Source organism: Schistocerca gregaria, chromosome 9 (genome assembly GCF_023897955.1).
Source record: "Schistocerca gregaria isolate iqSchGreg1 chromosome 9, iqSchGreg1.2, whole genome shotgun sequence".
NCBI classification, from domain to species: domain Eukaryota; kingdom Metazoa; phylum Arthropoda; class Insecta; order Orthoptera; family Acrididae; genus Schistocerca; species Schistocerca gregaria.
The window spans coordinates 67,424,120-67,450,541 of NC_064928.1; the positions used below are offsets into that span (position 1 = coordinate 67,424,120).

At 44.6% G+C, this 26,422-nt stretch overlaps 1 protein-coding gene across 1 annotated transcript in view; it reads right to left on the reverse strand.

Annotated features, from left to right (window-relative positions):
* Window positions 1–26,422, reverse strand: part of LOC126291632 (uncharacterized) — a 109,368-nt gene that overhangs the window by 39,315 nt on the left and 43,631 nt on the right. The window contains exons 3-5 of the mRNA XM_049985197.1: window positions 18,446–18,591; window positions 16,607–16,906; window positions 14,699–15,187 (exon numbers count right to left, since the gene is read on the reverse strand). Of these exons, the coding sequence (XP_049841154.1) occupies window positions 14,699–15,187; window positions 16,607–16,906; window positions 18,446–18,591 (935 nt within the window). The remainder of the gene's footprint in view (window positions 1–14,698; window positions 15,188–16,606; window positions 16,907–18,445; window positions 18,592–26,422) is intronic.

Here is a 26,422-nt window from a genome sequence, read left to right on the forward strand (position 1 = left end):
TAATCCAGTTAGAGCACTCAGTGACTTGCAAAGAACGTTAGACATAATTTCATTTCTTGGAGAAATTTTTTGTGGCTTATACCCTTAAAAAAAAGATGAAAGGAAAAAAAAGGTTATCGCTTAATTCATTTCTGCTGTTAATTTTTGCATCACCCATGAAGTTTTAATTTATAATTTCTCTACTACTAATTGGTATTTGTGATACGTTTTGCAGACAGTCTTCCCATACACCACTGAAAGTATCTGCAAAATTATATCATTGTACGACACAGGTCAGGACACCGTATAAGATGTCATAAACAGGGGATGCGTGAAAAACGGTTGCATCATGCATGACCTTTAAATTTATTATTACTAACCCAATCACACGGTTTCAATGAAAGTCGGTAAGGACATAGCTTGAACCTTGAGGAACAATAAAGACTGCTTTAGACAATATGTAGTACGAGATACGTATTGTTTTGAAGAATATTACGCGAATTACGGAAATATATATAATCTTTGAGAAAGCTATTTATTCTTTGACTTTTGAACTTGATCGTATTTGTGAAAATGCTTTTGTTGGTTGATATGTGCTACATAATACGATTGAAATTAATCAATACAATGCTCATAGACATTCAGTATTTACACTACTGGCCATTAAAATTGCTACACCACGAAGATGACGTGCTACAGACGCGAAATTTAACCGACAGCAAGAAGATGCTGTGATATGCAAATGATTAGCTTTTCAGAACATTCACACAAGTTTGGCACTGGTAGCGACACCTACAATGTGCTGACATCAGGAAAGTTTCCAACCGATTTCTCATACACAAACAGCAGTCGACACTCGTTGCCTGGTGAAAAGTTGCTGTGATGCCTCGTGTAAGAAGGAGAAATGTGTAGCATCACGTTTCCGACTTTAATAAAGGTCGGATTGTAGCCTATCGCGATTGCGGATTGTCGTATCGCGACATTGCTGCTCGCGTTGGTCAAGATCCAATGACCGGTAGCAGAATATGGAATCGGTGGGTTCACGAGGGTAATACGGAACGCCGTGCTGGGTCCCAACGGCCTCGTATCACTAGCAGTAGAGATGTCAGGCACGTTATCCGCATGGCTATAACGGATCGTGCAGCCACCTCTCGATTCCTGAGTCAACAGATGGGGACGTTTGCAAGACAACAACCATCTGCACGAACAGTTCGACGACGTTTGCAGCGGCATGGACTATCAGCTCGGAGACCATGCCTGAGGTTACCCTTGACGCTGCATCACATACGTGAACGCCTGCGATGGTGTACTCAACGACGAACCTGGGTGCACGAATGGCAAAACGTCATTTCTTCGGAAGAATCCACGTTCTGTTTACAGCATCATGATGGGCGCATCCGTGTTTGGCGACATCGCGGTGAACGCACGTTGGAAGCGTGTATTCGTCATCGCCATACTGGCGTATTACCCGGCGTGATGGTATGGATTGCCATTGGTTACACGTCTCGGTCACCTCTTGTTTGCATTGACAGCACTTTGAACAGTGGACGGTATATTTCAGATGTGTTACGACCCGTGGCTCTACCCTTCTTTCGATCCCTGCGAAACCCTACATTTCAGCAGGATAATGCACGACCGCACGTTGCAGGTCCTGTACGGGCCTTTCTGGATACAGAAAATGTTCGACTTCTGCTCTGGCCAGCACATTCTCCAGATCTCTCACCAATTGAAAACGTCTGGTCAATGGTGGCCGAGAAACTGACTCGAACAATACTCCAGTCACTACTCTTCATGAACTGTGGTATCGTGTTGAAGCTGCATGGGCAGCTGTACCAGTACACGCCATCCAAGCTCTGTTTGAGCCAATGCCCAGGCGTATCAAGGCCGTTATTACGGCCAGAGGTGGTTGTTCTGAGTACTGATTTCTCATGATCTATGCACCGAAAGTGCGTGAAAATGTAACCACATGTCAGTTCTAGTATAACATATCTGTCCAATGAATTCCCCATTATCATCTGCATTTCTTCTTGGTGTAGCAATTTTAATGGCCAGTAGTGTAATACGTATGTCCACACTGTTTTCTGCATAATGTACACATTGTATAATTTGTACCTACTTCAATAGTAAGATACATAGAGGCGCGCTGTTGCCCCTCTCCCTCTGTGTGCACTGGTCGGCAGCAATGCTTTGCATTCTGATGCATCGTGTGTTGGGACAGGTTGGGAGATGGGAGAGTGTGGAGCAGAGCATGAAATATGATTGCATTACCCAAACAGGCCGACATGTGAGGGCTGCTGCTGATATTACACCTACAGTAGCTTGGTGACGTACCATCACTCGTCGTAACAACGCTACTGGTACTCTATAACAGCCACAGTTGCTTGGTCGGTTGGTTGGGGGAGGCGATCAAACAGTGAGGTCATCAGTCACAAGGGATTAGGGAAGGGCTTGGAAGGAAGTCAGTCTTGCCCTTTCAAAGCAACCACCCTGGCATTTGCCTGTAGTGATTTAGGGAAATCACAGGAAACCTGTACCAGGATGCCTGGGTGCGGATTTGAACTGTCATCCTCCCATGAGTCCAATGTGCCAATCACTGCGCCACCTCGCTCAGTCATAGCCACAGGTAACAGCTAGTTATTACTATGAGTAAACATTATTTTCAAAAAACTTACACTTACCAGTAGCTACCAAAATCTGATCCCTTATCAAAATAAAATAACTACTACTACTACGTGATCAGGCCCAGTAAACCGCACACATCTACAAGTTTCCTCCTCCCCTGTATTCTGTCCATTGCTGTTATTCGCCATTCGCCCACATCTATTGACACTTGGTTTAAATCTTCATGGAGTCAATCCCCCCAACGCTTCTTGGGTCTCCCTGGCGGTCTCTTTCCTGTAGGTGTGAAATCCAGGATCTTCCGAGGCCATCTGTGATCCTCCATCTGGGCCACATGACCGGATCACTGCATTCGTTTGGCTTCGACAGTTCCTGCTATCTTGGGCTGCTGGTATAGTTCCTCAAGCTCTTGGTTGTATCTCATTCTCCATTCCCCTGTATATGCATACAGAACCAGATTGAAGATCTTCCGAAGCACTTTTCTAAAAAAAAAACAAGGAGCTTATTGAAGTCCTGTTTCCGAATACTCCATGTCTCACAGCCATATAAAACAACAGGCTGGATCAGGGTTTTGTGCAATCGAATCTTGAACTGTCTGGAGAGATATTTGGACCGAAGCAGTTGTGCTAGGCTGTGGTAAGATCGCTTACCTGCTTGTATTCTGGCATTGATCTCTTCTTCACATGACGAGTTCTCAGTGAAAAGTGCCCCTAGGTAATTGAATCCTTGCACTTTCTTGTAGGAACGGTCCCCAATCTGCTGTCTGCCAATGACCACGCGTCATAACGAGGTACTCTGTCTTGGCTTCGTTTATGTTTAGTTCAAATTTTCAGGCAGCCTCCTTTAGTGCTTTGGTCATTTGCTCTTTCGACGTAAACAGATGTCGTCTGCATAGGCAAAGTATGCCAGTCTGTTTCCTTCGATTTCAATCCCTTCGTTCTCTTGGAAGGTCTCGCATACGATCTTCTCTAGGGCAAAGTTGAACAGGATAGGGGACAACCCATCTCCTTGCCTGAGTCCTGTCACAATTTCAAACTCTTCAGTTACGCGATTTCCCATCTTCACCTATGCAGGTGTTTCGTTCAGACAGATCTTTATCAGATTGATGAGTTTCTCTGCTATGCCAAACGTTGAAAGAAGTTACAGTAAGCGATTAAATCAGAAGAAACATAATCTAGTTTCAATGTGTAATACACACATCAGAAAAAGTTTTGCATTAGCCTGGTTCCCAGAACTCCTGAAGATAGACATTGACTGTAGATATTGTATCGCAGACACAGTCCCTTTGACTGTTCACAGATGTCACTAAACCCACCCAAAGATGTAAACAACTATGCATGAACAGCGCCTATTAGACAGAGGAGGCCCGGCAGCCGATCAGTTCCAGTCATCTGTAGTTCAACCATGCCTAGATGGTTAATACTGCTGTTCGATCACGCCCGCATTGTTACTTTGTGTCAGGAAGGGCTCTCAACAAGGGAAGTGTTAAGGTGTCTCGGAGTGAACCGAATTGATGTTGTTCGGATATGGAGGAAATACAGAGTGACAGGAACTGTCAATGACATGCTGCCCAATGGCTACTACTGCAGCGGATGAACGCTACCTACGGATTATGGCTCGGAGGAACGTCACACTAATGCCACCATGTTGGATAATGCTTTTCGTGCAGCCTCAGGACGTCGTGTTACGACCCAATTGTGTAAAATAGGCTGCATGATGTACAACTTCACTCCTGATGTCCATAGCTAGGTCCATCTTTGCAACCACGACACCGTGCAGCACGGTACAGATTGGCCCAACAACATGCTGAATGGACCGCTCAGGATTGGCATCACGTCCTCTTCACTGATCAATGTCGGAGACGTGTTTGGAGGCAATCCGGTCAGACTGAACACCTTAGACACACTGTTTTGGGGTGGCGTTATGTAGGGACAATGTACGCTGCTGATGGTCATGGAAGGCACTGTGAATGGCTGTGCGATACGTGAATGCCATCCTCCGACCGATAGTGCAACCATATCAGCAGCATATTGGCGAGGTATTCGTCTTCATGGACGAAAATTCGCGACCCCATCGTGCATATCTTGTAAATGACTTCCTTCAGGATAACAACATAGTTCTCCAGACATGAACACTATCAAACAAGCCTGGGATATATTGTAAAGGGCTGTTTATGGACGACATGACCCACCAAGCACTCTGAGGAATCTACGCCAAATAGCCTGTCAGGAGTCTGACAATCTTGACCAACAGTACCTTGATGAACTTGAGGATAATGTGCTACGACGAATACAGGCATGCATCAATGCATGAGGGCGTGCCACTGGGTATTAGAGGTACCGGTGTGTACAGCAATCTGGACCACCACCACTGTAGGTCATGCTGTACGGTGGTACAACATGCAAAGTGTGGTTTTCATGAGCAATAAAAAGGACCGAAATGATGTTTATGTTGATATCTATTCCAGTTTTCTCTACAGGTCCCGGAACTCTCGGAATGGATATGATGCAAAACTTTTCTGATGTGTGTATAATATTTTATGGAAAATTATAAAATTTCTCTGTGTTTTCTTTGCTGAAGATAAGGGCCTTGCTGTAGGATGTCCCTGTATGCTTGGCTTCTGATTGTTTACTTTTATGACATTTAAGGAAAGGCAGAACCACTTTTCCCAGGAATTTCGTCTGTTAAAGATCAATCAGTATAATTTATCTCTGCTGTTCTTCTTAAGTCATTACCAGTAAGCCCAAAGGAAGGGTCTCTCTTAGCAAGACAGCTCTAAACCAGCGCATCTTCAAAATCTTTACCCAAAATTGCAGGTATGTCTCGTTTTGTTTTTGTTGCTCCCTCAGGTGTACCATTCTTTATATTAGACAGCCCCATAAGTGTTGCTTTTGGAACATGAAATCGTTTACTGGCCTCCTTCTAATCCGTTTTCTTTTTCTGAACTGTGTCAGTAGCTTTAACTATTTTAGATGGAATACACTTCATTTGATCAACGTTCCCCATAGTCTTCTCAGAATCCGCAAGAGTCTTCCTAGAGAATAAGTGTGTTCTAATACAGCCAGACTTTAAACATGAAAAATTATGATTTTCAGTTCAAGGAACTGAAGGGAGTCCAGTTTATGTGACTATAACCCGATAAAGTTTGAACCAAACGTCTAAATGAAACGGGTTAATCATAAACATTAATCTTAAATCTCACTATTCGAGAGCACAAGGGTTGCCTATTTGCAGAAGAAAAATAACAAAAAATGTAGCTCAATGGAATTTTTTTCCACTTTCAAAATATATAATGGAAAACTGATAAGTAACAAGTGAATTGTGCACCCTGCTACACAGTGGTAGCAGCCTAAACTACTGTTTGCACTTTGTCCCAGTAGAGTTCATGAAAATGCAGAGCCAAGAGACCAGAGAGTTTGTCTGAGGGGTGAGGGGAATCCAGTTTAAGCACTTTCCTCTGTGGGTATGGAAAGAATTACGTTTCAGTCGAACTGGAGACTCACAGTGATTGCTTGTTTTGAAAATAATGCACTGTCCGACGCAATAAATCCAGTTTTAAACTAAAATTACCATCAATGATTGAACCTGGCAATTTCGTTTTGAAAGTGGTATGATTGTGCCCAGCAATAAATTATGCTATATGATAAAAAATATCCAGATACCTATTACTGGACAATAACATGGGGTGTATCCACCCTTTGTATTTATGAGGGCTTGAACTCTGAAGGAGAAACTTTCAGTGAAATGTCTGATTGATGGATGACTATCCATTCTTCCTCAAGAGTGGAAAACAGAGGAGAGAGTGATGGTAGATGCTGGGGACTGGAGCGATGTCGTGTCCTAGCTCATCCCAAATGTGTTCCACTGAGTTCGGTCCAGACTCTGGGCAGGCCAGTCCGTTTCAGGAATTTTATTGTCCCCAGACCAGTGCCTTGCAGATGTTGCTTTATGACAAGATTGTCATGCTCATACAAATAGTTATCGTCTCCAGCAATCATTGTCTCTGAATGCTATATCTACAGAGCAAGAACCAACTCGCTATGCCAACTTATTTTCTAAGGAAACTACAATAAACTACCAACAGTAAAGCACTTTTCAAAATCAGCAAAACAATAAGGATCCCTTCTGCGGAACAAGCAAATAGCAACTAATTCCTACAATCAGACTTCCATTCGACTTTATACCTGTACAAGTGTTCCACGTTGAAGTCGGCTGTTAGCAGCTAGTAGATAGCATAACCTGACGAAAGCGACGTATACCAATCGTTGCGGATGATAATGTTTGGTTTTCTTGGGCCCTCAACTGCGCAGTCATCAACGCCCATACAAAGTCCCAGTTTTTCACACAGTCCAATTTCTTTACTCAGTACAGTTTAGCCACTGTGAAGAATGATGATGAAATGATGAGGACAACACAAACAGCCAGTCCCTGTGCAGAGAAAATCCCCAACCCAGCCGGGAAACGAACCTGGGACGCCATGATCCAGAGGCAGCAACGCTAGCCACTAGACCACAAGCTGTGGACCCAACTGTTGCGGAAGAGAAGTTGGCCGAGTTGGCACACTGATGGACCGGCCAATCTTCACCCCACTCGGCGAGTCAAGAATTGCCCGCCGAATGGCTGGGTGCCGGCTTATCTAGCCTCGGGCGGAAGGATATTTCCAGGACTATCTGTGCACACTTGATCGCCATGAAATAATTCGTAGATCGTCGCGCCCCCTTCCTTTGTTGCTGGTTGATGCCATCTGATGGACGTTGGTTACACTTACGTGTTTGTTGTCAACTGTGGTACTTGTTTGTAAACACTCTTGCGTCGACCAGACTTCGCAGCAGAGTCGGCAACCCGCATCGCTGGTCTGCCTGCTGTGTTACCACTCCAGTAGGCATCTGTGGTGACGGCAGCACTGAACGTTTTCCATACTGTACACAGTACACAGTGCTATAAGATTTGTACATATCATTACGCACTTTATGTTTTCTTAAGCTCAATACTGGTGCCAGAGCCTAACTGTGAAAAACATCCCTATACCATAACACCACCAGCTACATAGTTCACTGCTTGTACCATGCATGATGGCAGGGAACATTCTCCACTGAGAACACAATACCCGTCCTCTCGTGACATCTAGAGGTCAACTGTGCAGTACATAGGGCTGTACGGATACTTCTAATCATATAGTGTACATTGTGTGATGGTAGGAGAGATCTGGGATTAAAAATGGTGTCCTTTGCATCTTTCTTCCCTCGTTTATTACTTTCCGCTTCGTGCATAACTATGTGTGCATTCTTAGACTGGAAGATGATTTGGAGCTCATAACCTAGTATGATTATATAATCGCCGTGTACTCATTTGCCTATGCTTCCACGTACCGTTCACCTGCGACTCAGTGGTGTCTCTGTGTTTTGCGTATAGTTTCTACCCTGTAGTTTCCATTCCTATAAAAAGAAATATTGCATCTTTCCATGCAACTACAAACTGGAGTGCATCTCATAAGCAGTTGTCTCAGCGGAATTTAAATTATGTAAAGTTGCAATAAGAGCTGGGGTTGGCTGCACTAAGATCATTGCTTTTTCCTTTGCATTTTCTCGTCCTCTGCAGTAAATAAAGCGTGTGGGGAGTAAGTATAGAAATACACAGTCGACACTGTACTAACAGTGTGTGCATTAAAAATAAAAAAAAGAAACGAAAGTGGTTCATCGCTAAATACGTAGTGGAAAACGCCAGGAGCTTCATAAGCCTGTTAAAGGATGGTACTGTTGTACATGCTAAAGTCGCAATGCTTATAAGTTGTTGTGCCATACAAAGAAGATCGGCAAAAGTTCGACTGTTCGTGCACGGATTGAACATAAACAAATAATCATTAATAGCAACATGACAATTTAATAACTATGTATAAGATAAGCCATTTACTTATTGTTGTGTTCATTCTAAAATGCTAGTTACATTGTATCAATCTACACGATCCAATCAGAGAACGTGACCACCACCCATGTCTGTTATCAGCATGTAATAACCACTCGTAGCCGGCAGGTGGCAGTATAAGCAGTGGCACGGGGAGGGGGGGGGGGGGGGGGAGGGGAGGAGGACGTTTAATGCGGAAACGATGCGATTTGTCTGAAGTTCAAAAGGGCATGATCGTTGGCTTTTGGGTCTAGGTTGGAAGCAGTTCCAATACGTCTAAGTTTGTAAACTGTTAGCATGCTGCTATGCTTAAAGTATACTACACATGGCGAAGCGGGCATATGAAGCCTGTCCAAGACTGGCGGCAAGGCAATTGTGCTGCACCATGGACCACAGATGACAGGCCCAGCGTTGGCTGCAGAAATGTGTGAGGGTGAACAGGCGTGCAACTACTGAGCAACACACTGCCCAGATCACCCGAGCCTACTAACAAAGTCTCCTCAATGACCACACAGTGAATGCTGCTGTGTACGGGCCTCCTCAGCAGGCACCTGGTTCATGTGCCAAAGCTGGCTGCTGTTCACCAGCAACGAAGAGCGCAATTTGCACTTCAATATCACAAGTGGATATCCTCGGAGTGGCGACAGGTGGACTTTTTAGATGAAAAGCATTTTATGCTCCACTGGGCAGAAGGCAGATGGCATGTGCGGCATGGAACATCTCAAAGCAAAGGGTCTGGATCGGAGGAGGGAGCAGTATGGTCTGGGGGATGTTTATGTGGCATTCCCTGCGTGATCTCGTAATTCTGCCGGCCGCTGTGGCCGAGCGGTTCTAGGCGATTCAGTCTGGATCCGCGCGACCGCTACGGTCGCAGGTTCCAATCTTGCCTCGGGTATGGCTGTGTGTGACGTCCTTAGGTTAGTTAGGTTTAGGTAGTTCTACGTTCTAGGGGACTGATGACATCAGATGTTTAAGTCCCACAGTGCTCAGAGTCATTTGAACCATTGGAACCATCGTAATTCTGAAAGACACAATGGAGGAACACAAGTATGTACATGTACTTGTGGACAATGTCAGCCCCTATACGCAGTTCGTCTTTCCTCGGCACAATGGTATCTACCCGTGGACCAATACAACAAGTCGCGTGGCCCTGCAGTGTACGTGTGTGGTTCAAAGGGCTTCAAGATGAATTTATAGTACATCCCTGCCCACAAAACTACTCGAATTTAAACTCAATCTAGAATCTGCTGGACCACCTCCATTCAGCTATTCCGCCATGTACCCTCTAGCGAGAAACCTATTGCAGCTGGCTGCGACTCTGAAATTGGAATTTCGCCACATACCTGTCGATACATTTCAGAACCTCTTTGCACGTGCACACAGCAAAAGGTGATTATTCAGACTTTTGAGAGGCGGACATAATGTGACTGGACCACGTGTTGATCGTGTGTAAAATATGTGGTATCACTACTTACATGTAAATTAAAAAAAATAGTGTGACTCACTATAGTACATACAGAAGAAGTAGTTTCGGAATGTGTAAGAAAACCATAACTTGACGTTACATGTGCTTTACTTACGATGTACAGAAAACATTACTTGACCAAATTATAAATGATGTGCTGCATCAGTTAACATGAAAGTGTTTGTACTGTGCATGTCAGGGCGAGAGAAAGAAGCCAGAAGTTAAAGAGCAGCTAACTATTCATTAAAAGTTAGTAGATAACTCGGAAAACCTACTAGCTGTACGAACCCATTTAGTTAATGTATCGTAAATACACTGAAGCGAAAAAGAAATTGGTATAGGTATATGTATTCAAATACAGAGATATGTAAACATGGAGAATACGGCGCAGCGGACGGCAACGCCTATATAAGACAACAAGTGTCTGACACAATTGTTAGATTGGTTACTGCTGCTACAATGGCAGGTTAACAAGATTTAAGTGAGTTTGAAAGTGATGTAATCGGCGCATGAGCGATGGGGCGCAGCATCTCAGAGGTAGCGATAAAGTGAGGATTTTCCTGTACGACCATTTCAAAAGTGTCCTCTGAATATCAGGAATCCGGTAAAACATCAAATTCCCCACATCGCTGCGGCTGGAAAAAGATCCTGCAAGAATGGGACCAACGACGACTGAAGAGAGTCGTTCAACATGGCAGACGTGCAACCCTCTCGCAAATCGCTGCTGATTTCAATGCTGGGGCATCAACAAGTGTAAGCATGCGAACCATTCAACGGAACATCGTCGATATGGGCTTTCGTAGCCAAAGGCCCACTCGTGTACCCTTAATGACTGCATGACACAAAGCTTTACGCATTGTCTGGCTCTGAGCACGGTGGGACTTAACATCTTAGGTCATCAGTGTCCTAGAACGTAGAACTACTTAAACCTAACTAAACTAAGGACATCATACACATCCATGCCCGAGGCAGGATTCGAACCTGCGACCGTAGCGGTAGCGCGGTTCCACACTGAAGTGCCTAGAACCGCTGGGCCACTCCGGCTGGCGCCTTGCCTGGGCCCATCAACACTGACCCTGGACTGGAAATGACTGGAAAAATGTTGCCTAGTGGAACGAGTCTCGTTTTAAATATTAGAGAGTCGATGGACGTATATGGGTATGGAGACATCCTCATGAGTCCATGAACCCTGCAAATCAGCAGCGGACTGTTGAAGCTGGTGGAGGCTCTGTAAGGTGTGGAGAGTGTGCAGCTGGAGTGATATGGGTCCCTTGAAACGTCTAGATATGACATGTGATACTTACGAAAGCATCCTGTCTGATCAACTGTATCCATTCACGTCCATTGTGCATTCCGAGGGATTGGGTAATTCCAGCAGGACAATGTGACACCCCACACATCCAGAACTGATACAGAGTGACTCCAGGAACACTCTTCTCAGTCTAAACATTTCTGCTGGCCACCAAACTCTCCAGACATGAACATTATTGAGCATATCTGGGGTGCCTTGCAACGTGGCGTTCAGAAGAGATCTCCACTCCCTCGTACTCTTATGGATTTATAGATAGCTCGGCAGGATTCACGGTGTCAGTTCCCTCCAGAACTACTTCAGATATTAGTCGAGTCCACGCCACTTCATGTTGCGGTACTTCTGCATGCTCGCAGGGGTCTTACACAGTATTAGGAAGGTGTACCAGTTTCTTTGGCTCTTCAGTGTATGAATTGCATACAAACAGATCTGGCAGTCCATGAGGGTCCCTGAATACGTATGCATACATACATTACATCCATCCATCCATACATACATACATACATACATACTCTCTAACACAAAAAACACGTACCATGAAGCAATTTTCCGAATGAGTCGGAGATCTGAAGATGTGACATGCATGTACAGACGTACAAATGATTGCAGTTTCAGAAAAATTTGATGCTTTTCCCCTATGTTCGTGATGGTGCAGTTATTCTTCTTGTAATTCATTGACAGAGTTGTTGGATGCCCTCGAGAGGGATATCATGCCAAATGCTGCCCAACTGGCAATTTAACTCATCAAAATTCCGAGATGGTTAGAGGGCGCTGCCCATAATGCTTCAAACAGTCTGAATCGGGGAGAGATTTTGGGACTTTTCTGGCCAAGGAAGGGTTTGGCAAGCCCAAAGACAAGCTGTAGAGACCATCACCATGTACAGGCAGGCATTATATTGCTGAAAGGCGAGCTCAGGATAGCTTGCCACGAATGGCAACAAAACGGGGTGTATAACACCAGTGACATACTGTTGTGCTGTAAGGGTGCCACAGATGACAACCAAACGGGCTAAGATACGAAGTGAAATGACTCCTGAGACCGTCAGTCCTGGTCGTTGGGCCATATGGCCAGCGCCATTAAGGTTGATATCCTACTGCTGTCCAGGGCGTGTTCAGACACGTCTTTGCTGGTCATTGGGGCTCAGTTCGGAGTGCGACTCTTCACTGTAGACAATCCGACTCCAGTGAGTGAGATTCAGGCCGAAGACGTATTTGGAGACGCCCTGGACAGCGGTGGAATACCGGCCTGTCACCAGATGTATGATACGACAATCAGGAGCAGTGGTATCGCGTGGCTTTTCTCTTGACAGCAGGAGCCTTTTGGTTGTGATCCGTTGCACCTTTATGGCGAAACATTACGCCTACGATATTCTGTATCACGGTTTGTTGCCCTTCATGGCAAGCCAGCCTGGTCTTACATTTCAGTGAGATAATGGTACCCTAATTCTACTGCTTATCTTCGTGCTTATGGTACACTATCTTGGCCAGTAAGGTCGTCAGATCTCACCCCTCGGGTTTTTAGATATCTAAAGCACTATTTATTCATTTATTTAATATTTTGATAAATTTATATTTGAATTAATATTATATTTGTATTTCATTATATTTATATTTTAATAAATAAATACATTAATAACAAATGTAACACGATAATTGTCAGAATTTGATTCAGTATTCCTCAAGAGAACATTCAACACTCCAAGCTGAATAATTGCTTGCATAAGGGCCAGAGGTGGATGAATGCATTATTGACTTGCTCAGCTTGTGAAGCTCTTTCTCTTGTCTAAATCATCCAACTTTTCTGAAATTGCAACAGTTTGTTTGTCTGTACACTTACTTCACTTAATTCAGATATTACTTTGTGGTTCATCCTTTTTTTTTTTTATCTTAGCGTGTATTTAGATCCACTAAATCGTACTGAAAATTAGTCTTCAGCGCCATTGGGAATTGCACCAATTTTAACTTGATACATAATTTGATGCTTTGTAATTCTGAGATGGGGCTCGTTTGTAGGCACGGGAAGGTGTCACGAGGCACTGCAATAAAAGAAGCCACATCAGCTGAAGGTTGAGGACAGTTATGGTGAGTTAGGCCAGTTACTGGCAGAGTGATTCTTAAGATTCAATTCATGTAAATAGTTTGGTGGCAACACTGATTGCACCATACTGAAGTGGAGCAAAATGTATGTTTTGTGCTGAGCTAAACTAATATTGCGGATAGTTTTCCTTTGACTTTCACCCATTTAAAATCACCTCAAACACTGTCTGAAGCCATGGATGTGGAACCTTAGACAAACCAACTGTCACAAGGTAAATAAATCTATGGAACTCGTGGATTTGAGAATCTACTGTAGACTCGATTTTTATAATCAAAGAAACCAAATATAGGTAGTTGTCAATAGCAGTGGAGTTCCTCCAGCATTAATAAAATTCAGACAAAAGGTGAAATCACTACAAGTAATAGCAGAGAAAGTAGGTGTTAGAATATCATGTGAAAAAACGGAGATTATGCTAACTGATCCGAGAACATGAAATCAAAATTGTTGATAAATTTAAATATTTAGGCAAAATAATAACATACAATCTAAATGAGAAGCCATCATGGCGGAATAGAATTAAAAAAAAACTGAACTATGCAAACTACATTACCAAAACTAAATACAACAAAAAAGCCTATCTATAGATGCAAAGTTAAAACACTATAAAACAGTTACACAACCAGAAATAACGTATGCAGCTGAAAGTATCTTCAAAACAAATGATACAGTAGAAATTGACAGAATGCTAAAAATAGAAAGAATAATAATTAAGACATGTATAAATAAATAGTATAAAATAAATGGACATTGGAGAATAGCATCAAATGAAACAGTGTATAAGAAAATAGAACCAGTCATAAGCATGGTCAGGAAGAAATGCGTCTCATTCTTTTGACATCTGATGAGAACTCCAGAAAACAGAATTAGTAAAAAAAGTAATACAAAGTTGTGGAATGGTAAGAGCGACATGAAATGGATCACAGAAATTAAGGAAGATCTAAAAGAACTCCAATTTACAGTAGATGACCTAAAAAACAAGACAGAGAAAACCAGAATACTGTAAGACCTGCAAACCACACTACAAATGACAATCAATAAATTGGAGTACAAGAAGAGTGGTCTCAGATGAAGAAAGAAAGAAAACATCTGAAAGAATGAAGAAATATTGGGCAGACAGAAGAGCAAAACACCTTTCATTTAAGAATAGACTCTAATAATTACACTACCTAAATATCATATTAAGTTATTGTTGAGGCAAATTGTATCCCTGTGTAACAACTTGTTTACAACTTTGTATTTCTGACTAGAGTGGTCCAATGAAGGCCATAAAATAAATAATAATAATAATAATTCAGACAAAAGATGTGAAGCTGTTGTAGCTGGTTACCTGGAGGTGATGGGTCTTGCGCTGAAGGAGACGGCGCGCTGGTGCAGGCGGCGGTGTGGCGGCAGGGAGTAGCCCTTGGTGCTGGACAGCAGCACCCACTCACCGTCCGCCTCACCCGGGTAGCTGAGAGGGTGGTGCGGCTGGTGGTGGTGGGGCTGGTGAAGCGAGTCCATCCCCGGGGGCTCTGCTGGGAAAGTGTAGCCGGGTCTGGCAGGTCGGTGCTGCTGGTGGTGGGAGTGAGAGAGGCCGTACACACTGCCACCGCCACCCTCTCCGATCTCGGCACTGCCGAGAGGGGGCGCCCAGGGGGGCCGGTGTAGGGGGCGCTCGTCAGTGACGATATCGGCGTGGTGGTGCGCCAGGTATTCGTCAGGGTCCGCCGGCAGTGACGGCTCCACAGCCGGGGGGCGCTCCACGGCGGGTCGGTGCCAGACGGAAGTCGGTTGAGGCCGGTCCCAGCGGTCGTGGGGGCGACCGCTCTGCTGGCCCCTGCAAACCACCATGGCCGCACTGGGCTAGCTAGTCTTGCCTTGTTTTTACTGGATTTTTGCCAGAAAAAAATGTAGCTATTCACAATTCAAAGTTAGCTTCCATATTAACATTATACTGTTATTCACAATTAAAAATGAACGTATCTAGAATGAGATTTTCACTCTACAGCGGAGAGTGCGCTGATATGAAACGCCCCGTCTTCACAGCTTTAATTCCACCGGTACCTCGCCTCCTACCTGGCGGAATTAAAGCTGTGAGTCATGCTTGGGTAGCTCAGTTGGTAGAACAATTGCCTGCGAAAGGCAAAGGTCCTGAGTTCGAGTCCGCTGTAGAGTAAAAATCTCATTCTAGAAACCTCCCCCAGGCTGTGGCTAAGCCATGTCTCCGCAATATCCTTTCTTCCAGGAGTGCTAGTTCTGCAAGGTTCGCAGGAGAGCTTCTGTGAAGTTTGGAATGTAGGAGGCGAGGTACTGGCGAAATTAAAGCTATGAGGACGGGTGCTTGGGTAGATCAGTTGGTAGAGCACTTTCCCGCGAAAGGCAAAGGTTCGGAGTTCGACTCTCAGTCCGGCACACAGTTTTAATCTGCCAGGGAGCTTAAAAAATGATCGTGTATCATCAATTACTATCACTGAAATAGTATTTTACAAACACGAGAAAACACTGATAGCAGCAATAAATCGAAAAATTCTGCTGCAACACATGGCTGTTTCCTGATGATGCTGTGGTGTACATTTAGTGACCATAGGAAGATACAGGGTGGTGTGACGAATAGCAGCCTACACTGTAGAAAAATGTAAGTTAATGTTCTAACATAGTACCAGTAGATACTGCTTGACACAGTCACCTCTATTGAATTGAAATGAAATGTCGTGTGGCTAGGGCCTCCCGTCAGGTAGACCGCTCGCCTGGTGCAAGTCTTTCGAGTTGACGCCACTTCGGCGACCTGCGCGTTGATGGGGATGAAATGATGATGATTAGGACAACACAACACCCAGTCCCTGAGCGGAAAAAATTTCCGACCCAGCCGGAAATCGAACCCGGGCCCTTAGGATCGACATTCTGTCGTCCTGACCACTCAGCTACCACCTCTATTAAATACCTAGGATTAATGTTGCAGACGAAATGGAACAAGCATGTAACGATGGTATGGCGAAAGCAACCTTTGTGGTGTGCTATTTCAGCAACTACCATATCAAATGCAATTTTTACTATTATATGAGGGAATTATGAAGTATCTCATCTGTAGCTAGGTTGATGCACGATTCAGGGTCCCTGCAGCCCCAGGTTGTGTTCCTATCGGTGACATCGTTTGTGCTCGAGGTCACGAACCACTAACGTCACACACCCGTTGTGGTGTTCTTTGTTGTGTGTTCCAGTTGTAGTTATTATCGGACAGAACTGAGCAGTATCTCACCCGTAGCTGTTCTGCAGCGTGACCCAGGGTGGTCGCCGGCCAGGGTTGGGCTTCCATTTGGCGACCTTGGCAGCGGCCCAGGGCACTGCCTCCAGCGTCACCCAGCCGTCACGGTCGTCGTAGGGATGACGGTGCCTTTTGGACTCCAGCAGACTCCAGCTCTGCTCGCTGGAGCCCAGCTCGCCGTCGCCTTCACCGGAACCCTCGACAGGCCCCGTGTCTCTCTCACTGGACTCACTGCTGCTGCTGCCGCTGCTTTTGTCAGCAGCCTCCTCATTGTCCAGGTACAGGCTCGCCAACCTGCGACACACACAATCTGGCTGCCTTCCAAAGGATTCTCTGTGATGTGGATGAAATGAACTGAGCAGAAACTTCTTCTGTATCTGTACTCGGCGAGCTAGTATAAGATGTGCAGTGGAGAGTGGAAACTGCAAAGTACCATCCCCCACCCCCTCTTACACTTGCTTTTGGACGCTTAAGAGCAATCGAGGCTGTTGGTTCCTCTTAGTATGACGCTGGATTTCCTTAACTTCAGCACTGTATTCTTTAACGAGATATACACGGTGTAGCTATTCTGAGGTCTTGGCATGCCCTAATGAGAGCAGCACTGTTTATGAGGGGCGTTCAGTAAGTAATGCAACACCCTCTTCTGTCGAAAGGATACGAAATTTGTTGTAGGACATCGTAGAATACATGTATTCCCCCTTCAGTTCCTATAGTTTGATGAAGTTCCGATAGGTGATGACATCGTACATAGCCCTCAAAATGCAAGTGCAACGGAGGCGCGTTCCTAGCTCAGAGCTGTCTCTGAGTTTCTTTTTGCGCAAAACTAGAACTTCACAAATATTCATAGGTGCTTCCAGAATGTCTACGGAGATCTAGCAGTGAACAAAAGTACAGTGAGTCGTTGGGCTAGGCGCCTGTCGATTAACAAACATTTGCAACGGCTAGAAAAGTTTAAATAACTTCCGTATACTGTTGTTTTCGTCAATTTGTGAACAGTTTTTTGATACTGAGACACACACTTCTAGAAATACATTTAACTGTAAATAAACTCGAACGCTGTCTATGTCCCTAGTACAAACGCTACACGCTTATCTTTATACAGTGTGACTGAGCTGCCCCTACAAATGGATTTATACAACCCGCAACACAGTCAAATACCACACGCACACGCCGAAAGCGCGAAGCCCACAACTGCAGCCTATGCAGTCAGAATTCACCCGTATTGTACGGGATTTTTTAATTATTTGTTTCTTTATGGCTCTGGGCAGCAAAGACCCTACAGACGAGAGTAGTTACTCAAATGTTCAAATGTGTGTGAATTTCTAAGGGACCAAACTGCTCGGCTCATCGGTCCCTAGACTTATACACTACTTAAACTAACTTATGCTTAGAACCAGACACCCATCCCCGAGGGATGACTCGAACCTCCGATGGCAGTGGCCACAGTAGTCACAAAGGTGCCATATTAACATAACTGCAATTTCCAAACTAGATCAACAAAAAGCATTCATTGTATAAATGTAAGCTCTTGATGTAAAATAAATACACTAAAACTGAACACCAAACAGCCAGCTGGGACGTCTTTGCTTCTCTTACCATATACCTCCATTCACATCAGCTTCTCCTATTAATTGTGATACACTATGTATGTGTATATTTACTTGTACACGCAATGTTTAATTCATTCGATCTATTCTGAACAATAGAGTTTACCGAGATGATAATCAGTGGAACACGTAACTAACTAGTGGATGTAAAGAATTGACATACGCAGTGATCTGGAAAAGGTTTAAGTTTTTGGCAAAAAGAGTTGATAGGAAAATTTGACGTCACCTGTTGGTGGGTTCCTCAGTCGATGGCCGCAGTCGATTCCCCGGGTCGATCTTGTTGTCATGGTCCCTGATTGGTGTAGCAACCAGTGCTGGTGGTCGATCGCGCGTAGATGCTGCCAATTCCTTCAGAAACTTCTCGATCAGCTCCTACAGCGAAACGATGGTAATGTATTCATGAACGCAATATGATGCTCCTTTTTTAAACTGTTGTGAAAAGAGTGTAATGTAAATTGGCGATACACTAGGCGAGTTGCGTAAGACGTACATTGAAAGCCAAAGAAACTGGTACAGGCATGCGTATTCAAACACAGAGATATGTACACAGGCAGAGTACGGCACTGCGATAGGGCACCGAGAGTCTGGTGCAGTTATTAGATCAGTTATTTCTGCTAGAATGGCAGGTTATCAAGATTTAAGTGAGTTTGAACATGGTGTTATAGTCGGCGCACGAGCTATGGGACAGATATCTCCGAGGTACTGATGAAGTGCGGATTATCCTGTACGACCATTTCACGAGTGCACCGTGAGTATAAGGAATCCGGTAAAACAGCAAATCTCCTACATCGCTGCGGTCGAAAAAAGATGCTGCACGAACGGGACCTACGACGAGTGAAGAGAATTGTTCAACGTGACGGAAGTGCAACCCTTCCGCAAATTGCTTGGAGATTTCAATACTGAACCCTCAACGAAACACCATCGATATGGGCTTTCGGATCCGAAGACCCACTCGTGTTCCCTTTATGGGTGCATGACACAAAGCCTTACGCCTCGACTGGCCCCATCAATACTGTCGATGATTGGAAATATGTTGCCCGGTCGGACGAGTCTCATTTCAAATTCTATCGAGCGGACGAACTTGTACGGGTATGGAGAGAACCTCATGAATCCATGGACCCTGTATGTCAGCTGGGGACTGTTCAAGCTGGTGGCGGCTCTGTAATTGTGGGGGGCGTGTGCCGTTGGAGTGACATGGGACCCTTGATACGTCTAGATACGACTCTGCCAGGTGACACGTACGTAATCATCCTATCTGATCACCTACGTCCATTCATGTCCATTGTGCGTTCCGACGGAGTTAGGGAATTCCGGCAGGACAATTCGACAACTCACACGTCCAGAATTGCTGCCGAGTGGCTCCAGGAACACTCTTCTGAGTTTAAACACTTCCGCTGGCCACCAAACTCCCCAGACATGAACATATCTGGGATACCTTGCGACGTGCTGTTCAGAAGATATCTGCTCTGAATAAATTTACGTACGCTATCTGACTCTTTGAGAAAATGAGTCTTTGTTAAATTTTGGCCTTGAATGTTGCGCATCTTTGTTAGTTTAGAAAATAATTGCTGTATTATCGTTATTACAGTTCTAATGACCACTGAATAAAACACATCTGACTTTATAGCGCTGTCATACAATATTTCACTCGCATTAAAGAAAGCTCACTGAGTCTGACTCTGAATATGAACTACAATGAAAATGAAATTATGGCTTATCTCCGCGCAATGGGCCCTTCGTCTGCTCTGCATTTTTGTTTTTTACGACTGTCATAATTAAGGTTTGCGATTTGCAATTCGAGACGGGATTTCATCAATCCTCAAAAATGTCACTCAGCACACAACTCGCGATGTGCAACGTAGCGTGCATTCAAATAAAACCATGAATGCAAATGAAAAATCGCGTAGTAATCTCATCGACAAAGAAATTACTGAATCGACACTTCTAGTTTTAAATGAGCTTTCTTAAGTCATAGGAACTATTCAACTTGGTACACTTCTCACTCAAGAACTAATCTGCAAAATGTCTCTTTAGCTTTTATCGCTGTAGTGAAAGACAGAATCACATAGAAAACTCTAAACTGCTCCCAAACAGGCCATGAAGGCCCAGCGGTACGGACCGGCCATCGTGTCGTCCTCCGCCCATATGCGTCACTGGCTGCGGCTATGGATGGGCACACCACTGCCCCAGGCGTATGTCAGTGTACGAGACCGGAGCCGCTACCGCTCAACCAAGCAGCTCCTCAGCTTGCAGAATAAAGCGCTGAGTGCACCCCGCTCGGCAGACCGGATGGTCACCCATCCAAGTACTAGCCCAGCCCGACAGCGCTGACCGGTGTTACCACTGCGGCAAGGCCGCTGGCGCAGAAGCACATAACTTCACTATAAAAACTTTACACAAAATCTGAAACGTAAGCATTTTTATAACAATCAGCATTTTACGTAATTGCAAATTAACAAACCACGTTACCTTTGAATGTTACCTTTTCTTTTCATACAGTATAATAATCCTTCTGCTTAACATCTCTGTTTAAATAGCAAATTACAAAAATTGCTCCAAATAATGCTGCCTCCGCTCCAGGCCATGCCAGTTTCCGTCCATTTCAAACCAGGTATGTACCAAACAGTTGCTATTAACACACTGTCACTTTACTCTGACGAAGTAAAGCTGACCTCTCTGACAACGTCTGTGGTTTCCAACATGGTTCCAAGTATTTAATTATAAAGACAATGTTAAATCGATATAGGAAGGCTTGAGAACATTTAATAGATTTACAAATTAACTCATATTTATGGCCCATGTAATACTCAGAATTATCAAAGCAAATAAGACAGCCGCCGTTCAAGTATGTCTCTATTTTACACTAAAGAGCCAAAGAAAGTGGTACACCTGCCTAATGTCGTGTAGGGCCTATGCGAGAACGCAGAAAAGCCACAACACGATGTGGCACGGACTCGACTAGTCTGAAGTTGTGCTGGAATCAAATGACGTCATGAATCCCGCAGAGCTGTCCATAAATCCGAAAGAGTACAAGGGGATGGAGATCTCTCCTGAACAGCACGTTGCAAGGTATCCCAGGTATTCCCAATAATGCTCATGTCTGGGGAGTTTGGTGGCCAGCGGAAGTGTTTAAACTCAGAAGAGTGTTCCTCTGTAGCAATTCTGGACGTGGAAGGTGTCGCATTGTCCTGCTGGAATTGCCCAAGTCCGTCGGAATGCACAAAGAACATGAATGGATGCAGGTGATCAGACAGGATGTTTACGTGTGTGTTATCTGTGAGAGTCGTATCTACATGTATCAGTGGTCCCATATCACCCCTAACTGCACACGCCCGATGCCATTACAGAGCCTCCACCAGTCTGAACAGTCCTGTACTACCATGCAGGGTCCATGGGTTCACGAGGTTGTCTCCATACGCACAGACGTCCATCCGATCGATAAAATTTGAAACGAGACTCGTCCGACCACGCAACATGTTTCCAGTCATCAACAGTACACTGTCAGTGTTGACGGGCCCACGCGAGGCGTAGAACTTTGTGTCGTGCAGTCATCAAGAGTACACGAGTGGACCTTCGGCTCCCACATCGCTGATTTTTCATTGAGTGGTTCGCACTCTGATACTTGTTGATGGTCCAGCATTGAATTCATGCAGCATTTTGCGTGGGGGGTTGCACTTCTGTTACGTAGAACGATTCTCTTCAGTCGTCGTTGGTCCCAGTATTGCAGGATCTTTTTCCGACAGTATATATGCAGGAGATTTGGTGTTTTACTGGATTCGTGATATTCCCGACACGCTCGTGAAATGGTATTGTTCTTGTGTTGTTCAGTCCCGAGACTGGTTTGATGCAGCTCTCCATGCTACTCTATCCTGTGCAAGCTACTTCATCTCCTAGTACCTACTGCAACCTACATCCTTCTGATTCTGTTTAGTGTATTCATCTCTTGGTCTCCCTCTACGATTTTTACCCTCCATGCTGCACTCCAATAATAAACTGGTGATCCCTTGATGTCTCAGAACATGTCCTACCAACCGATCCCTTCTTCTAGTCAAGTTGTGCCACAAACTCCTCTTCTCCCCAATCCTAGTCAATACCTCCTAATTAGTTATGTGATCTACCCATCTAATCTCCAGCATTCTTCTGTAGCACCACAGTTCGAAAGCTTCTATTCTCTTCTTGTCCAAACTATTTATCGTTCATGTTTCACTTCCATATTTGGCTACACCCCATACAAACACTTTCAGAAACGACTTCCTGACACTTAAATCTATACTCGAAGTTAACAAATTTCTCTTCTTCAGAAACGCTTTCCTTGCCATTGCCAGTCTACATTTTATATCCTCTCTACTTCGATCATCATCAGTTATTTTGCTCCCCAAATAGCAAAACTCCTTTACTACTTTAAGTGTCTCTTTTCCTAATGTAATTCCCTCAGCATCATCCGGCTTAATATGTCTACATTCCATTATCCTCGTTTTGCTTTTGTTGATGTTCATCTTATACCCTCCTTTCATGACACTGTCCATTCCGTTCAACTGCTCTTCCAAGTCCTTTGCTGTCTCTGACAGAATTACAATGTCATCGCCGAACCTCAAAGTTTTTATTTCTTCTCCATGTATTTTAATACCTACTCCGAATTTTTCTTTTGTTTCCTTCACTGCTTGCTCAATATACAGATTGAATAACATCGGGGATAGGCTACAACGTGAAATGGTTGTACGAGAAAATCCTCACTTCATTGCTACCTCGGAGATGCTGTGTCCCATAGCTCGTACGTCGACTATAACGGCACGTTCAAACTCCCTAAAATCTTGGTAACCTAGCATTGTAACAGCAGTAACCGATCTAACAACTGCGACACACTTGTTGTCTTATGTAGGCGTTGCCGACCGGAGCGTTGTACTCTGCCTGTTTACACATCTTTGCATTTGAATACAGATGCCTACAACCAGCTTCTTTGGCATGTCAGTGTATAATCACTGCAATCACATACATCCCTCTGAACCAGTGATGTTCCATTTTCTTTCCAGCTTTCCTTCTGGTTCTCGTTTCAGTGTGTTATAAGGGGACGCAAACCGTACTATAGAAAACACATTTCTTGTTTGAAGTTTTTGTGGCTGCAGATTAGATAGCCTGCAGTTTAAATGCGGGACTGTCTTTCATCGTTAAACGAATAAAAGATGCATTTCCTTATTTGCCACCTGCTAAGATTATCCTCGCCCGTCCTTGTGGAGAGCAGTTAGATGTGCAAAGACTATCTCGCTTCCTGCCGAGCCGCACACAATAGTGTACTGTTCGAACAGTCGTGCTTGTGTGTGTGGACAGGAGAGAGTTACGGCAGAGGCAAGGCAGTCGGCAGCCGCAGCCTCCTTTCTGCTGGTTGCGCAGTTGAAGGTCACCCCGGCCAGCTCAGTCAAAGACCTGCCGCTGGGCCGGCTGCACGCGCGCCTCTTTCCGGGCGAAGCTAAAAGCGGACGAGTCCGGAAACACGTGGCGAGGCAGCACAGGCAGCTCACACGACGGCAAATCGAACTCCTGTCAGTCACTACGAAACATTCACGTCTACATATTTGCAACCTTAACTAAGGACAGGACCAGCAATTTGGACAACATGCACTGAAGCGCCAAAGAAACTGATATAGGCACGCGTATATAAATACAGAGATATATGAACAGGCAGAATAATACACATTATAAATCATTGAATAGATGCCTCTCAATGAGATTTGTTAAATAGAGCTAATTAGCCAAAATTAATACACATTGAAGCTCCAAAGAAACTAGTATAGGCATGCATATTCAAATACAGAGATATGTAAATAAGCGGAATACGGCGCTACGGTCGGCAACGCCTATATAAACAACAAGCGTGTGGTGCAGTTGTTGGATCAGTTACTGCTGCTGCATTCAACATTTAAACGAGTTTGAAAGTGGTGTTACAGTCGGCGCACGAGCGATGGTTCACGGCATTTCCGAGGTAGCGATGAAGTGGGAATTTTCCCGTACGACAATTTCACGAGTGTATCGTGAATATCACGAATCCGGTAAAACATCAACTCTATGACATCGCTGCGGCTGGAAAAAGATCCTGCAAGAACGGGACCAGCGGTGACTGAAGAGAGTCATTGAGTGTGACAGTAGTGCAAACCTTCCGCAAATGACTGCCAATTTCAGTGCTGGACCATCAACAAGTGTCAGCGTGCTACGGTCGCAGGTTCGAATGCTGCCTCGGGCATGGATGTGTGTGATGTCCTTAAGGTTAAAGTAGTTCTAAGTGTAGGTGACTGACGACATCAGATGTTAAGTCCCATACTGCTTAGAGCCATTTGAACCATTTTGAACCATTCAACATATCATCGATACGTTCTTTCAGAGCCGAAGGTTCTCTCCTGTACGCTTCATGCCTCAGTTGGGCCCGTCAACAGCGACATTAAACTGTTGATGACTATGTTGCGTTGTCGGACGAGTCACGTTTCCGATTGTATCGAGTGGATGGACGTGTACAGGTATGGAGACAACCTTTTGAATGCGCGGACCCTGCATGTCATCCGGTGACTGTTCAAGCTGATGGAGGCTCTGTAATATTGTGGGGCGTGTGCAGCTGAAGTGATATGGGACCCCTGATACGTCTAGATACGATTCTGACAAGTGACACGTACGTAAACATCCTGTCTGATCACCTGCATCCATTCATGTCCATTGAGCATTCCGATTTACTTGAGCAATTCCAGCAGGACTATGCGACAGGCCATACGTCCAGAAATTCTGCAGAGTGGCTCCAGGAACACTCTTCTAAGTTTAAAGACTTCCCCTGGCGATCAAACTCCCCAGAATGAATATTATGGAGGGTACCTGGGATGCCTTGCAACGTGCTCTTCAGAAGAGATGTCCTCCCGCCTAGACAGCCCTGCAGGATTCGTGGTGTCAGTTCCCTGCAGCACTGCTTCAGATGTTAGTCGAGTCCCTGCCAAGTCGGGTTGCGGCACTTCTGCGTGCTCACAGGGACCCTACGCGATATTAGGCAGGTGTAGCAGTTTATTTGGCTGTTCAATGTAAATTCTGCAGATTAATTTCTCCACTATTTCGTTTTATTGCGCTGGTGACGTGTTACGAACTGCCGAGTTCATTTTCAAGCCAGGGCTATTAAAGCTGCCCTAATTCTGCTTGTTTAGACGACAGTCAACTCACACATATTTAATACACATAAAGTACACGCTTTCAATTGCACTCCGTGAATACGTGACGTTGTGAAACTGATGTGACATTCGACTGTGACTATGTATTATATGTGTATTACCTATGTGTGAATTGAGTGTTGCCTAACCAAGCACTAACTGCAGCTCCAATGGGCCTGACTTGAAAAGTACTTTGGCAGTTCGAAGCTAATCGCCCGCTTAATAAAACGCAACTATGATGGGATTACAATAAAGAATGTATATTGGACATATTACTCAACCTGCTATTGTTTTAAGAAAGGTATTACACAAGTGGTTTTCTTATTTCATTTCCATAAACATGTGTATTAATTGTAGCTCCTTATTTTCTGTACGTGATTATTCCTTCTTGTTCGAAGCAATTGGAGACGCTTTTTGTCGTATGGGTTTGTGAGTGAAATTTTGTGTGGTGTATCCCGAGTGTCTCTCTTAAGAGTCGCTGGCACATTTTCTCTAATTTTTGGAAAGGTGTTCGCAATTTCGTTTTTGCATTGTGTTGCTGGAGTGAGTCCAAACAAATGCTGCTCATCACGTCTTTAAAGCGACACTCAGAGTCGACGGAAAGAGTCGGTTCGATTCCCGTTACAGGCCACTTGTTATTCCCCCTAAACTAGAACAACTATGCTGAGGTTCTCCAGTTGTATTGGAAGAGCACTGCAGCACCGAACGAAACGGGGGATGGTGCCTGACGCCCAGGTATAGGTGCTTTAATCAAATGAAACCTTTTCAAGAGACCTTCCCAAGTCTCTAAATCTATGATGTAGATTAGCAGCCTGGAGCGACGAATGAACCCAGATCTAGGAGATCTACGCCGCCCTGGTACAGTGGCACGGACTACCCTAGCACTCCTTCCTCCTCAGTCCAACTTACCACTCACTCTTCACCTGATCTGCTATTTCCACTAAACCCCAACAGCATTGCAGACGAGGAAGGCGTACGTGTGTAAGTGCGCCAGGGTGGCGTATTGGTTAGCGCGTGAGCAGGAGATC